Here is a 15,530-nt window from a genome sequence, read left to right on the forward strand (position 1 = left end):
CAGTGCTTCATGGAAAGGATATGACTTGAATTTAACTTTGAAAAATAAAGAGGAATTTGAGACATTGAGCCAAGATAGAGAATACAAATAAAACATAAAACCATGGAGGGCCGTGAAAGAAATACAAAAAGAAGACCAGCTAGACTTCAGGTACAGGTTTTAAAGGTGGTCAAGTAAGGTTGTTAATCCCTTAAAGTATGAGCATTATCCTGGATTAGCCAGGGGGTTCAATGTAATTCAAGTGTCTTTTAAATGTAGAAGAAAGAAGAAGACAAGTCAGTCTCATAGCGATGCCAAGTGAGGAAGATGCAAGTACCTTTGAGTATAGAAAGGGGGCCACAAGCCGAGGAATGTGGGCAGGGAAACTTCTGGTGGCTTGAAAAGGCAAGAAAACAGCATCTCCCTCCGGCCTCCAGAAGTAACTCAGCCCTATCAAGACCTGGATTTGAGCCCACTGAGATTCATTTGGGGCTTCTGACTTCCAAATCAGTAAAATCACAGATCTGTGCCATTTTAAGCCATTAAATGTGTGATAATTTATTACACCCATAACAGAAACTAATGCATGGAACGTCCTCAAATTTCAGGTATTAGGGTGGGAATGTGGGGCCATTTGCCTACTGGACATGTAATCATTTCTTTGACTGAAGAGAGAGCTAATGGGACCAGTAGGCAAGTCTGGAGTTTCTGATAATGACTGACCATCAAACAAGGGCCTATTTTGAAAGACCATAGGGTTTTCAGAGCACCTAGCATGGTGCCTGATACTAAATATTAAATATAAAAACTCCCTTCATAAATATTAGTAGCTATTCTTACATCATTAGTGGCTACAAGTTCAGTTTTCTAAATCCTGGTAATCAAACGCACTATGCTTTATTCTGAGTGCAGAAATAACTGTTGGGATACTCTTATTTCAGCCTCCAATCAACAGCTTTTTGTCCCCTTCCTTGCCCCTCTCAAGTCTTTCTCCCACCCTCTCTCTAAGCTTCTCTGCTCCTCTTCACCACTCAGCTCCTACATGTACAGCTCTCTCCCTCCAGCCCCTGAAAAGCCATCAAAAGATTGACACCTGTAGCGGGAAGAGCTCTAAGAAGCAGTGAGTCTCTCCACTGGAGAAAAGAAAAAGTAAGGTGGAATTCAGGAGGAGAAATCAATCAAAACCACAGCAACTCTACTCAGAGCCTCAGGCAGAGCCGAGGAGCTGCCCACAGGCTGTGGTCCTGAAAGTTGCACTCAAGGGAGCAAAAGAGCAGGAAGAGTCTGAAGTCTGTTGACCAAGACCTCAGAAGGTGGTAACTTCCAAGGAGACACAGAAGGGCAAAGGATATAAGAGAGTGAACTGTAGCTAGATGGGTGATTTGTAATATGTTTATGTGGGGTTTTTTTCCTATTAGAAATTTGTTTAAGATTTATTTTTATGTCTTTTCCCTGACTTTTGAACTATTTCTTTCTAGAAATGCTAAAATTAATCCCTGAAATAGCCACTGGAACACTGGCACTGACACTTTCCTCCACTGTTGCAATCACTGACAAGTATCATCATTGTTCTTGAGCAAGGAAAAGGGTGAGCTCATGTGGTGACATTGTGGTCCTGTTAGCTACTTCAAATGGATGGGCTGGAGAGATGAGAGATTAAAATAATTCCAAGAAACTGGCTAATCGGCATTCCAGTCTGAAGCAAGAAGAGACGTCTGCCAAAAGGACCTCCAAGGAAAGAGATTCAACATGATGGCTTCCAGGCACCTCAGGATGGGGGGCCAGGCGGGCAGGGAATAAAAAAAACCCATGACTAGCTGAATGCAAAAAGCAGCTTGTGGCAAATTTGGCAAAATACACGAAGACATTTATTCTTCAGTAGTTATTTAATGGAGTGGAAAACCACAGCCTGTATTTTGGAGAAGGGATATGAATATTATCTTGGAACAAGACTCCCTGAGATGTGAGGCAGCACATGACCCCGAAGATGACCTGTTGAGGCTAGATGAGCATCAAAGTCTACCAACAACTTACTCTATGACCATATTAGCAATAGTTTTCAGCTTTGGAAAAACCATGTTACATTTAGACAGTCACCCATAGGGTCAAGTCAGGTACAAACTTTTAAGAAAGAGGCCCTCTTTTAAGCATAGAGGTCTCCTTAACATAAACTCACCCCCAAAGAAAAGTGAGGAACAGAAGGAAGAAAAGGGAGGAACAGGGGCCACCTCATGATGGCAGGTCAAGAAACTTCCAAGAGATTTGGAGAGTTGGGCATTCCTTTCCAGATACAGTGGTGAGTCAGCGCTTCATAAAGATGGTTCTCCCACTGTCAAGAAGCGAAGCCACCTTCTTCTGAGAAGGTCACCATTTTCTCCTGGGAGTGCAATTTCAGGAGGAACTTACCTGGAATGGTAAGAAAGCAGCAGCCCAGTCTGGACAGTCAAACCAACTGAATAAACCCTGATTATCAGTGGGGAAAGAGGCTCCCACCAGGTCATCTTCACATCTTACAAAGGAATCTTAAAAGAAGAGCAGAGAGAGAGCAGATAAGAAAGCTTGCAAATGTGGAGAATATAACTTGAGGAAAAATGAAGAAGAAAGAAGCAGGAAGAAGAAGCAGAAGAAGAGGAAGAGGAGGAGGAGGAGGAAGAAAGCATTTGATTATCTCCAGGTAGAAGGAAGAAGGTGGATTACAGAAGACAGATAGAGCCACAGTAATTGTCACAGAGTACGTAAACTACACCCAGTTCCAAACCAGCACCACACCTCTTATATATTAAAGGTCTATGTAAATGCAGCCACACCCACTTGCTCATATATTATTTATAACTGTTCATACTACAACATCAGGCAGTGTGTCCCACAAGGCTCAGCCTACTCCCTTCTCCTTTACACACATACATACACACGCACACACACGTTGACTTCTAATATAGATGAGGATCTAAGTATTTTGAAAATCTTGTAAAATATTACCCCATATTAAGAAATTAAAACAAACAGAAGAACTACATGGTAGGTCATGAGTAATTTAAGAAAATTATCAATTTTAGGAACTAGGGAATGTTTTTGCATCCAGAGAATAGCAATAGAAACCCAAACTAAACTTTTATTCTTTCTGTGAATATGTTCAAGGACTTAGGAAAAAATATGGAGTCACCAACACCTGTCAATGTTGCAGAATGAGGCAGTTAACACATAAAAAGAGCACTACGGTTATGAATTCCCTTGGTGGATGAGAGAAGCAAACAAATGTTATGTGAACATACCCACTTACCATTTTCATTCATTCAAGCATATCCCCTATAAATATTGCCACACCAAACTGACCTAACTAACATTATTCTCTAGACAGAACACTGTTTTGATGAAAGAAATAGCAATTATTTGCACAAAAAATCACTTTGTACTATAGAAAAAAACGTCTTTTAATCTCTGGCATGTGCAAAGCTCTTCATTTGTTTCTAGTTGTAAGTGATGAGAGAAAGAAGAAAAGGGACTAGTTAGAGAAGGAGGTGAAGGAGCAACATTCTAAATAGATATTTTGTTTAAAATCCAAGGCTATTCTAACATAAATAAAAAATTGGAGTACAAGTGACATTTCTTAAATATCTATACATTTTCATGTCCTTTACCCATCCCATACACACAAGCACGTATAAATGCCTTTTTGAATTCTGGTATCAGAATGACTGATAAATTCTCAATTATTGTAGTAAACCATGGAAAGGAAGTCTATGGAATTACTAACACTGGAGTTAATTTATACTGACACTGAAATTAATTTATACTGACACACAATGAAATTAATCATTCCAATTTTAATTAATGTTCTTTTACTCTCCTCTCCTAAATGAAATCTACATGGTAGAAAAAGTGGAGCTAGCACCAAACTAATTAGTAACTCTGAAGGTTACTTTAAGGTTTCACTTTTATGTTAAAATATGATCACATTTTCATTTTAGGTAGTTCCTTTCTCTCCATTTCACATGGATTGTCTTCATTCTTTAAAACATTATTATTTCCTTGATGGTCAAGAAAATAAATACATCTTAGAGGTCAGATAAATCCCTCAATTATCATGAGTAGAATTCGAAAGACTGCCTCTAATCACTCAGTAAAGTTTTTTTAAAAGGGTGGGGTGGGGACCATAACTCAGTAGGATAAAGACTTTATTCAAGCATGAATTGCTATCAAAATCATCCAACTTTATATATATTAGTGATTTAAAGTGCCAAACCACGTCATCGCTCAGTTGAGCTTGGAAAGTTTCAAAAACTGCAAGCCAGAGCCCAAAGATAAATTGGCCAGTGAATTCATTAATTCCAGAAAGAGATAAACTTTTGAAACAAAAGAGACCATTGCAGCTCCAGTGGCACAACTGATTAGCACACAGTACTTATAAGAAGCGAGGCCATAAACATTTGTTTGCACCATGAATAACGTACAACATCCCCTCTCCTTGATCAAGGTAGCTTTGGCTATCAGTTTGGGAGTGGGGATAGTCTACAAATGAGTGAGAAAGACAGGAGTTCATCTATAAAGATATGAACTTTCACTCCACCCCTTGCATTTTTAAAAAGAAACAAGTAAGTGTCTGGCCTCACAGGGAGGATATGAGCAGCGATAAGAGGAGACAGGCATTACATGATGTCTCAGAGAGCATCACCAAGTGGGCTGCAGCCTGGGTGCTAGTACTGGTCAAACCAGCAGCATCATCCTGGCTCCACTACTAAACACCTTGACTTTGGCCAACTTCTTCCCTCAACCTGTTTCCTCACGGTAACACAGCAATAGCATTGGTCATGACCTCAAGAATATTGTGAAGATACTACTACTAATTATTGTTATTATTTAAAATGCATCATTTACTTTGAAAAGTGGTTTACTCAACACCACACTACTATTACCACCAAGAACTCTTAAATTCTGCTTTGCCTTTGTTGTCAAACAAAAAGATGAAAAAGATAATACAAAAGTTTTTTCTTACTATAGAGAACAAGTTCTCAAACTTCATAGAGACTCAGAATCTCTGGGAAAGCTTGTTAAAGCACAGATTGCTGGGCTGCACTCCCAGAGTTTCAGATTTAGTAAGCTGGTGGGAGGGGCTAAGAAACTGAATTTATAACAAGTTTCCAAGTGACAGATGCTGAAGATCTGAGGACCAATTAGAGAACCACTGCTGTAGAAGAAGTTTATAGTCGTTGGTTGGAAGTCTTTGGTTGAGAGGGAAAAGAGACAGAGACTCACAAATTCCTAGAGGAAATGAGTGAGGGAAAAACACCAAGAGAGGAATGTCCACTTTGCCCTTTACAGTCACAGACAAGACGACAAAGCACACCCTGTGTCAATCAACACTAATGTGGTGAGAGCCTGCGAGCCTCAATGTTGGCTGTGTAGAGATTTCAAGCTCTGCTGTGGAAAGGAAATATGCTAGACATCTAGGGAACTATGACTGGATTTAAGAATAGGGGATGAAGGCAAAAAAATTTCACAATAAACTTTTCGAATGATGATCTCTTAAGCTCCATTTTCTAATATATTCAAAGAGAAGGTCATGTTCAGCAGCAGTGAAGTTTAAGGCACTAATCCTTCACTAAATTATTTCAAGACATTGAAATTTTATTTTAATTAGATGGCTTAAGTCATTCACAATGTACTTCTGGACTACTTTTACAACTTGGTTTTGGTAGCATTAATTTGTAACACTCCATGTTTAAACTACACATAAGAGTACACATAAATACAAGACGGAGACATAAAAGATAATGATTTTATTGTAATCCAACTTAATCTATATTCCTGGCACTATTATACTCATAAAATATGCATTGAAAACTCTAGGTGGGAGTTCTATTTTCATTTATATCTAAATAGTCCAACAAGGTGACACTGAACCACTTCGCCCTGCTGGAAAGTATTTCACCTGGCAATAGCCCAAAGCCATTCAACTCTGAAAGTGTTGTTAGAATAAAGAAAAGTACATGTAGGTAAAATGCCACATTTTCATTATTACAGACACAAAGAGATACACTGCTAATTATTTTCCAAAATCATCCTGGCAATATCATGAAAATAAAAATGAAGAATAAATATCAAATTCCATTCCTGAAGCTTAGTATTTCTAGAAATGTTTTACAAATAAAATGAACCCCCTGAGACATTCTGTGAATAAATTATTTAGGGTCCACAAAAACTTGGATATCAGGGAATGTGCCATCCTTTTCTTAGAACTTCTCTATTACTGAGAAGTCATACAGCACTGAAATCTGCTTAGCTTTGTGTAACTCAGAGGTTCTCAAACTAAGTAAGCAAAACATCTTGTTTTCATGTCTGTGGTGCATCTTCTCTGGATATAGAGTTCTGGGTTGACAGACTGTTCTTTTCTTTCACCACTTAAAACAAGTCATTGCCACTGCCTTCTGCTTTCCATTATTTCTGATAAGTTAGTGAACATTCATCATTGCTCTGTATATAATGAATTTTTTCTCACTGTTGTCATGATTACCTCATTGCTTTGACTTTCAGCATTTTTACTATTGCCCAAAAAACAAAAGTGTGCTTTTCTTTGCATGTCTCCCACTTACGGTTTGCAAAGGTTCTTGAATCTTCAAGTTAATATTTTTCACCAAATTTGGGAATCTTTTATCCATTATTTGTTAAAATATTGTTTCATATGCCAGTCTCTTTCTTGTCTCTTTCTGGGACTGCAATCACAGGTATCTTATATTGCTTGATGTGTCCCAGAAAGAGACAAGAAAGAGACTGGCATATGAAACAATATTTTAACAAATAATTCTATTTATTTCTTCTACATTCTTCAACTAGAGTCATATCTATTGATCCCTTTTCACATTCACTGGCCTTTTCTTCTTTCTTCTTCAATTTGCTGTCAGGCCCATATTGCAAAAATTTCTATTTTAGATATTTTACTTTTCAATTCTAGAGTTTCTATTTGGTCCTTTTGTAAACTTTTCATTATTCAGCTGAGATAATCCATTTGTTCACTCCTGATGACAAAATCCTTAATTCCTCTGACAAATTAATAGTAGCTGTTTTTAAAGTACTTGCTATTCCCACAGCTGTGTCTTCTTAGGGTCTGTTTTCATTGACTCCTTCTTCTCTTGTTTATGTTTCATTTTCCTGCCAGAATTTTTTTAGTTGCACTGACCATACTGGATGACATATTTTAGGACTCTATTGTGTTGTCTTTCTGCAATAACAGACTGTTAATTTGTGTTTTTAAAAAGCAGTTAAATTAGCAGTTAGTTACTGGCTAATCAGCTTTAACATGTAGAGGCTTGACTTTTACACTCTGGTAGGCTAGGTCTGTTTCCATTTTGCCCTCTGTCCAACAGAACAATTTATTTTACTCAGAAAAGCCTATAAAATGCTATTATTCTAGCCACAGAAATGAGTGTTGCACAAACAAAACAGAATGAAAAAGTATTCTTTATGTGAGTATAGGTTTTTAAGAGGTCCAATTCTTCTTTTATAATTCTGAAAGCTACTCAAAGTACATCCTTTACTGAAAAGTTGGTGAGTTATTAGGTAGTACAAATTCACAGCATGTGTAAATCAAGCTTTATTTTCCCCATATGGGCAGAAAAGTCATAATACCCAATCTAAATCACCAAATAAGAAGCAAAGCACCTAACGATTCTCTGCTGAAGTTAAAACAGAATCTTTTCAGCTTTTTCACCTACTTTCTTACAAAAGTTGCCTTTTATCAAAAATCAAATATAACAAAATGCTTGCATATAATACAGAACTGATTTGCTCCCATCTTTACCATCTTTGATGAATTAGTTAACCTCTATAAGTAGCTTTTTTCTTTCTTGTAAAATACTATAACAACAGGTACCTCTTTAGCACAGCATCAGGTACAGAGCTATCGCTCAGTAAATCAGTGTTTCTGTTTTTGAGATTGGGTCTCATGACATCACTATTGCACATAGGCTAGACTCAAGGTCCTGACCTGAAGTGGTCCCCCAGGCTTGACCTTCCAAGTAGCTGAGATTACAGGTGGGAGTCACCATGCCTGACTAGTAAATAGCTATTTTTAAAGGTGGAGACCTCTACGTAATGAGGTGGAAAAATATTTAATCCAACAACTAAAATAGAGTTTTTCTGTTCTACCTAATTAGAGGCCAGCTAAAATCAAAACTCACAGCACTTGCTATGACTCAGCTCATTCTACATAACAAGAACGGCATGTCCACAAGCTAAAATAGTAATAGGTCCAAAAGAAAAACCCGTGATTCTGCACCCACCCTATCCCACTGCCACCTGAAATCTGCTCCTTCTACTGGTAAAACGGGCTGACTGCATATCTGGCCTCATGTTCCACTCAGCTGCCTACACTAGGAACCTCAGGACCCTCCTCTACACTTCCTGTCCTCTCTAATCAGCCATCAACCCATTCTGCCTCTTCACCCTCACTCAAAACCTCTGCCATCTCCACAACCCCAAAGTCACTGCTTTAGATGATATCTTTATCCCCTTTTGCCTATACCATTCCCAAGAGCCTCCTTAAAACCTTTCCCTGCTTGTAAATACATGTTTTATACCACCAGCAGAATCATCCTAAAATGAATCTGAGTCCTTTGTCACCTATAAGCCCCCAGTAGTTTCCCACTGCCTAAAAAAATGAACTCCATGCTCAGAAGCAGCCTATAAAATGTTGTGCTATAAGCCCAGTTGTGCTTTCATGCTTTCACCCCAGTCCTTCTCCGACTCTTCAGCTGAAGCCTCTGACCCTTCAGCTCACTCTTGTCTGGAACAGCCTGAGTTCAGAGCTCTGTGAAGATTTTTCCCTAGGGTAATCTTCTCTTCCTACCAAATGCCTATTCATCCTTATACTAGTCCATTCTCACATTGCTGATAAAGACACACCTGAGACTGGGCAATGTACAAAAGAAAGAGGTTTAAAGGATGAACAGTTCCACAGGAAGGCCTCACAATCATGATGGAAGGCGAGAAGGAGCAAGTTACATCTTACATGGATGTCAGCAGGCAAAGAGGGAGCCTATACAGAGAAACTACCATTTTAAAGCCACCAGAACTTGTGAGATTTATTCACTATCATGAGAAAAGCACGGAAGAGACCCACCCCAATAATTCAATTATCTCTCACTAGGTTCCTCCCACCACACATGAGAATCGTGGGAGCTATAACTCAAGATGAAATTTGGATGGGGACACAGCCAAACCATCTCAATCCTTAAACAGTTTACATCGCCTTCTTTGTGAAGGGTTCCTGTCTAGCACAAGGTTCATAATTCTCCACTCTGCCTTTATTATAGCACTGATTGCAAGGTGCTGTAATTACTTATCCATAGGTCTATTGCATCCTCAGGACTGTGTGCTCCCAGGAGACAATGGCAATGCCTGGTATAGGATCTGGCTCAGCATAGGTGCTCAAGAAACATTTGTTGAATTAATAAATGAGTATAGGGCCGGGCGCAGTGGCTCACGCCTGTAATCCCAGCACTTTGGGAGGCCGAGGCAGGTGGATCACGAGGTCAGGAGATCGAGACCATCCTGGTCAACATGGTGAAACCCCGTCTCTACTAAAGATACAAAACATTAACTGGGCATGGTGGCGCGTGCCTGTAGTCCCAGCTACTTGGGAGGCTGAGGCAGGAGAATTACCTGAACCCAAAAGGCGGAGGTTGCAGTGAGCCGAGATTGTGCCATTGCACTCTAGCCTGGGTAACAAGAACGAAACTCCGTCTCAAAAAAAAATAAATAAATAAATAATAAAAAATAAATGAGTATAACTTTTAAAAAAATTTTCTGTAGCTAACATTCAATAGATATGTGGCATTTGAACATTAAGCCCAAAGATGAAAAATAAGAACAGAACAAAATATCTGCCTCACAGTAAATCCCACCACCCAAGGGAACTAATCAGATAAAACAAAGAGGTTTAGTATTAATTTCAATCATCTTTAGTATTAATCTCAGTCATCTTTATCTCCATTCCTTTGATACCAAGAGAAATGAAAATCTTTTATTTTTACACAATCAAGGTCACGTCTACGCCATTCAAAGCCCATTTTAGTAACTCTTAGCTTTTCCTAGAGCATACATTTTGGTTATAATGCTTTCTTTTCAGATCATCTAAAGTTAAAAAAAAAATCATCTTAACTTGGTTTTTGTCAACCAAAGGTTAATATTGGATACTTTAATCACAAAATTCATGTTTGGCACTGGGTCTTGGCAGAACGCCCCACGTGTAATTTCTCTGGGACTAAATTACTCATTTCTAATATAAACATAAGAATAAAGCAAAAATCAGTGTTGTGTAAACAAAATATGTTATTTTTTAGTTCTCAACAGAAAACTCATGCAACCTCATTTAATCACCGTTTCAATGAGACCTGGGATTTTAATGTGAGACAGACAAACCAGGATCCCATGTTAAGCAGTCAGCATAGTCCAAAAGAACCCCATACTCAGTAGCCTTTTTCCAGTCACATTTTTAAGCAGTCTGGCATCACTTTTTCCAAATACAGAACCAAGTATTCCTGATTCTTATCGTCATCCAAACAACTGCAACCAGCTGTCAAAACTAGACCTAGGAATCAAGTCCGTCTATAGGGAGTCCCCTCAAAGCTACTAAGCATGCCTGCTTTCATCAACAAGTATTCATGACCCTATTGTCCAAAATTCCAACTCTGCCAACCACCTCATTTTAGAGAGAGAGAGAAAAAGAAAACAGAGAGAGAGAGAGAGAGAAAGAGAGAGAGATTCTTTAAAATCCTTTAATTTTTCTTCATTTTAACGCAATCAAAATTAGGTAACCTCTCATAAGAAAATTAATTATCTCCCCCTCTTTGGGGATTTTATTTTGTAGCCCCCCCAATAATGTATTTATTACAAACACAAGACATTTCTTTTGTTGCCATAATCCTCACCTATTGTCTAATCTGCAAAAGCAATTCTCTACTTTTTTAAAAGTAAAATCATGGACTCTTCCTTTTCCGCTTCCTTATTGAGAGCTTCATGTCCGAGGCTTTGCTCTCTGGATTCCCATCAGAAAGTTCCTATAAAATCCTCCCTACCTTATGCTCTGCTTCTGGAGCATTAGGTATGACATCCGCCATGGCCTTAGCCACTGTAGTGCTCAGAGAAATGGGAAAACCATCGTGGAGAACTTCAAAAGTCCATAAGCAGAAGCTTCAGGTAATAGAAAGAGAGTGTTACTTGCTTTTCAGTTGCCTAAGATCAAAATCCCACACACAGGTCTGCTGTGTTGCAAAGCCCAACTCCACCAGTAGACATGTTTTTCTTTACACTTAAAAGAGCTGTCCAAACTAATTAAGGCATTTGCATCTTCTCCTTGACAACACTCTTAAAAGCCCACCTGTTGTGTGAAATGCTTCTGCATGACTAAGTCTCTTGCACTCCCCCTTTTCTGTGTTCCCTTTGGAGCACATGACTTCATAAAGCTTGTCTCTTTGCCATATGCCTCCCTACTCCCAAACAAGTTGAAAATGATGCTTCTTGCAACACTCCAAGCCTCCTGGTAAAAGATGCAGCGGTCGATACAAGCTCAAGTATTTCTTACTCCTCATTCCCAAGGTCAGGCGAGAAAGCCAACTTGTATTGCCTTGCCTACTTTCCCTCTCATCAGCCTTTACTAACAAAAATCATAATCCCAAAGGTATGAAGATGCCACTTGTTTAAATCAGAATCAATTTGTGCACATTACATGAAAAGTGTTGACAAATTCTTAACAGTTATTATTACTTAGAGTCCAAATTACAGTGCTGATTACCAAGAAAATCATCAGTGAGGGTCTGGGGCAGCTATGTCATGCCTTTGATTAGCTGACTGCCAAAAAATGCTTGAACCTATTGTACAGTTTATGAAACACTTTACATATATGACCTCATTTCACTCTCAGAAGAAGTCAGTGAGGTAGATTTTATGAGACTCATTTTACTGAATGGGGAAACTGAGGCTCAGAAGTTTGTGTAATTTGCCCAAAGTTATAAAGACAGTACTTAGTAGGACTAACACTTCCATGAAAATGTCTCAATTCCTAGTCCTACCCTGTTCCCATTATACCACGTTCATTTAGGCCAGGGGAATACTCAAGTCACGTTTTATTCTGCCTCCTTCATTTTGGCTTTAGTTTGGCTGGTCATTGGCTGTTTTTGGTGTTCTGTTTGTTTCATTTTACAGACCAAACTGTGACAAGGACTTCTTTAGTAAGCCTGAACAAATAAAAGTTATTTCTTCTCTTTTTCTGTTGAAGTAAAAATAGAATTTGCAAAATGTAATAGCAATCACTGATTCCTGTCTGGACTAGCTAGAGTTTAAAAAGTTGGAAGACCTCACCCACAGCAGTTCCAAATGCAATCCTTTACATTTAGGTAATTATCAATTATCTTTCAAATTCATATTAGCCAGGGAACCAATACAGCCAGCCTACCAGAAGCTTCAAACTGCAGAGCAGCTGGAGTTCGGGTCATGAAGTAACATAACTATGGAATTATGCAAGTAAATACCGTCCTCATTCACGTAACATTTGAAAAATAATTGCTTTAAAGGAAATAATGGAATATCCTGCAATATCCCTGCAAGGTTCATTTTCAAGTTCCTATATTTCACTACACAGAAACACACATACACGTAATTGAGGAGGTAAGCTTCCTCGCTTACATACCAGTCTAACAATAAACAAGCTGGAAGTCAATCACTCTATTCATGCTAAGCTGCGGACATACACACTCGTTATTATCTGTGAGACTGACTGTGCCACAAACCTTAGTAGCAATAAATAGTCGCAGAGGAAGAACCATCCACAGAACAAATAAAAACATGAGTGGATTCCAAAAAGTACAAAGATTTGCTCAACAAAACTCACCAGGCAGAACCAGCACTACAAAAACCTCCTTCAACTGAAGTAAAATGTTTCTGGCAACTGCAAATAGTTAAAATTTCCTATTTTCTGATTATTCTAAGTGCTTACCTCTGCACATCCGGTCTCCAGCTGGGTTGGTCAGGACAAGAAATTGCCTAAGAAAGGCAGTCCTCACAATCTTTTCAGACCAGTTTAGCAATTTGCAAAATGGAGAAGGCTTACCATGACAGAAAAAAAAAATAAGAAGAAGGTAGCCTCGGCAGTAAAAATACCAAAAGCCACAGATACGAACCCACCAGCTCAAGTACAGAAATGGAATCCACATCACAATAAGAAAAATTCTACTGGGGAGAAACAGGAAAAATAAACAAATAAAATCAGAGCACTTCTATCTTCATGTCCATATGGGGCAAACTGAATACAAAGCTTCACAGAGAAACAAAAATTTGATAGTGATAATTTCTCAAAAGCATGGTGTATCACTTAGGATTAGCTTCAACTGCAAATGAAGGAAAAAGCAAAAGAACAATGGTTTAAAGGAGACAGACATTTACATCTCACACAGAAAGAAGCTTGATGAGACCCAAGACTAGTGTGGCAACTCCAGGACCCACACGTCTTTGTGTTCTACAGTCCTTAGCACATGGCTTCCCCAGCGTGGCTTAAAAGGGCCTCTCAAACAACCATTACATTTATATTCCTGCCAGATTACAGGAAGAAGAGTGCAGAGATGCAGGCATTCTGCCTCTAAGATATCCCTGCGTACACCCCAAAAGCTACAACTAACTTGTATGACTAGTGCAAGTGAACTTGGGAATAGCAAAATATCTCTTTACAACTGGTATTTGCAATTGTTGGAAGGTAAATATTTTACAGCTCAAAGGAATTCAGGGCCTTGGGGTCCATGCAAACATCCAACAAATATTTAGAAAATACCTACTTTTGGCCGGGCGCGGTGGCTCAAGCCTGTAATCCCAGCACTTTGGGAGGCTGAGGCGGGTGGATCATGAGGTCAAGAGATCGAGACCATCCTGGTCGACACGGTGAAACCCCGTCTCTACTAAAAATACAAAAAATTAGCTGGGCATGATGGCGCGTGCCTGTAATCCCAGCTACTCGGGAGGCTGAGGCAGGAGAATTGCCTGAATCCAGGAGGCGGAGGTTGCAGTGAGCCGAGATCACACCATTGCACTCCAGCCTGGGTAACAAGAGCAAAACTCCGTCTCAAAAAAAAAAAAAAGAAAGAAAGAAAGAAAATACCTACTTTTCCCAGACGCTGGGTTCTGTGCTGGAGAACAGCCCCTGCCTTCAGGCATGGGCAGTTCAGTGACCACCAGTCCCTAAAACAACTAGAAGTGACATTTATGAACATGCATGCATAACGTCTTCTTCTTTAAGTTTACTTGGAAATAACCTCAAACTTAGCAAAACACAGCAAGAATAAAATTGCTTATCAGATCTACCAACCATCAACACCTTATCACGTTGGCTTTACTACCTATTGTCATTGTCACTTACTCATTTTCTCCCTCTTCCTTTCCTTACTATTTCTCTTCCTTCTCATCCTTCTCATCGTTCCTTCTCCCTCTTTCCTTTCCTTCCCTTTTCCTTCCTTCACCCACATACATTGGAGAGTAAAATAGACATTATTACCCCTTCATCCCTAAATAGTTTAGCCTATTATTTCCTAAGAATAAGAATATCCTCTTGCCTAACTATAGTAAAATTACGTCACCAACTAACTCAGTGAAGTAATCTATAGAAATGTTTTTCCTGGTCCAGGATCAAATTCAAGATTATGTACTACACTGGAATGCCATGTCTATTTAATCTGGACCAGTTTCTCAGTCTTTTTTTCTCTTTCATGGTGTTGATGATTTTGAAGAGCAGGAGACAGTTACTTTAGAGAACACATGGTCGTGGAACAGAAAGACGATGCGAGTGACCCTTCTCAGTCCATTGCATCAGGAGGCACACTATCACGGTTGGCCCCCTTTGATTCCTTGTCTAAGTTAATGTCTTCCATCGAACTTTTCTAGTGGAAAGTTACTATTTTTCTGTTGTCAACTGATAGCTTGTGAGGAGATACTTTGAGATTCTATAAATAACCTGTCCCACATCAAACATTCACACACTAGTTTTTATAATCATTCATGATTCTTGACTGTCTCAAGTATTATTATGATAATTGAAAAAAATGGTGATTTTCTAACTCCATCATCCCTGCTTTATTTATTAGGTAATATTTTATTGTAAGGAAGAGTTTACCTTTCTAATCTATTTATTTGTTTATTTGTTTAAAACAATTTATATTAGTAGGAACTCATAGACCCTTATTTTTTTCAAAGGGCTAAAATCCACAAAAGTTGCTATTTATTTTGAGGTGTACCAAATTCGGCCAAATGAAAGTCAAGGAGGCTTCTGCGTCATGTTAAAACAACTTTTTTCTGAGCAGTTCCTTGCTTTCTGGCACAACAGATAATGTATTTAGAAATCCGAGAGACCTCTGGCTTTCTTGATGATGCTCAAATGGAGTTCACTTTATTTTATACACGGAAAAACAACCTAAACATTTCTCCCCCATCTGAAAGCCCACCAGAAAACAGATGCAACTCTGAACAAGATAGATTCTACATTTTTTCAATTAATTGTCATTTATGAATAGCTATTG

The 15,530-nt window shown here is 38.8% G+C and overlaps 1 protein-coding gene across 5 annotated transcripts in view; it reads right to left on the bottom strand.

Moving 5' to 3' along the window:
- Positions 1–15,530, bottom strand: part of PID1 (phosphotyrosine interaction domain containing 1) — a 246,446-nt gene that overhangs the window by 208,659 nt on the left and 22,257 nt on the right. The window contains exon 1 of one of the 5 annotated variants that reach the window (XM_054258003.2): positions 11,052–11,224. The exons of 3 other annotated variants lie outside the window; for them this stretch is intronic. In XM_054258003.2, coding sequence (XP_054113978.2) covers positions 11,052–11,093 — 42 coding nt within the window. In that variant the 5' untranslated portion in view covers positions 11,094–11,224. Of the gene's footprint in view, positions 11,225–15,530 lie in introns of those variants that run through there. One more of the 5 variants, XM_078328757.1, reaches the window with a different exon arrangement.

The sequence above is a fragment of the Callithrix jacchus genome, chromosome 6 (assembly GCF_049354715.1).
Source record: "Callithrix jacchus isolate 240 chromosome 6, calJac240_pri, whole genome shotgun sequence".
In the NCBI taxonomy this organism is placed as follows: Eukaryota; Metazoa; Chordata; class Mammalia; order Primates; family Cebidae; genus Callithrix; species Callithrix jacchus.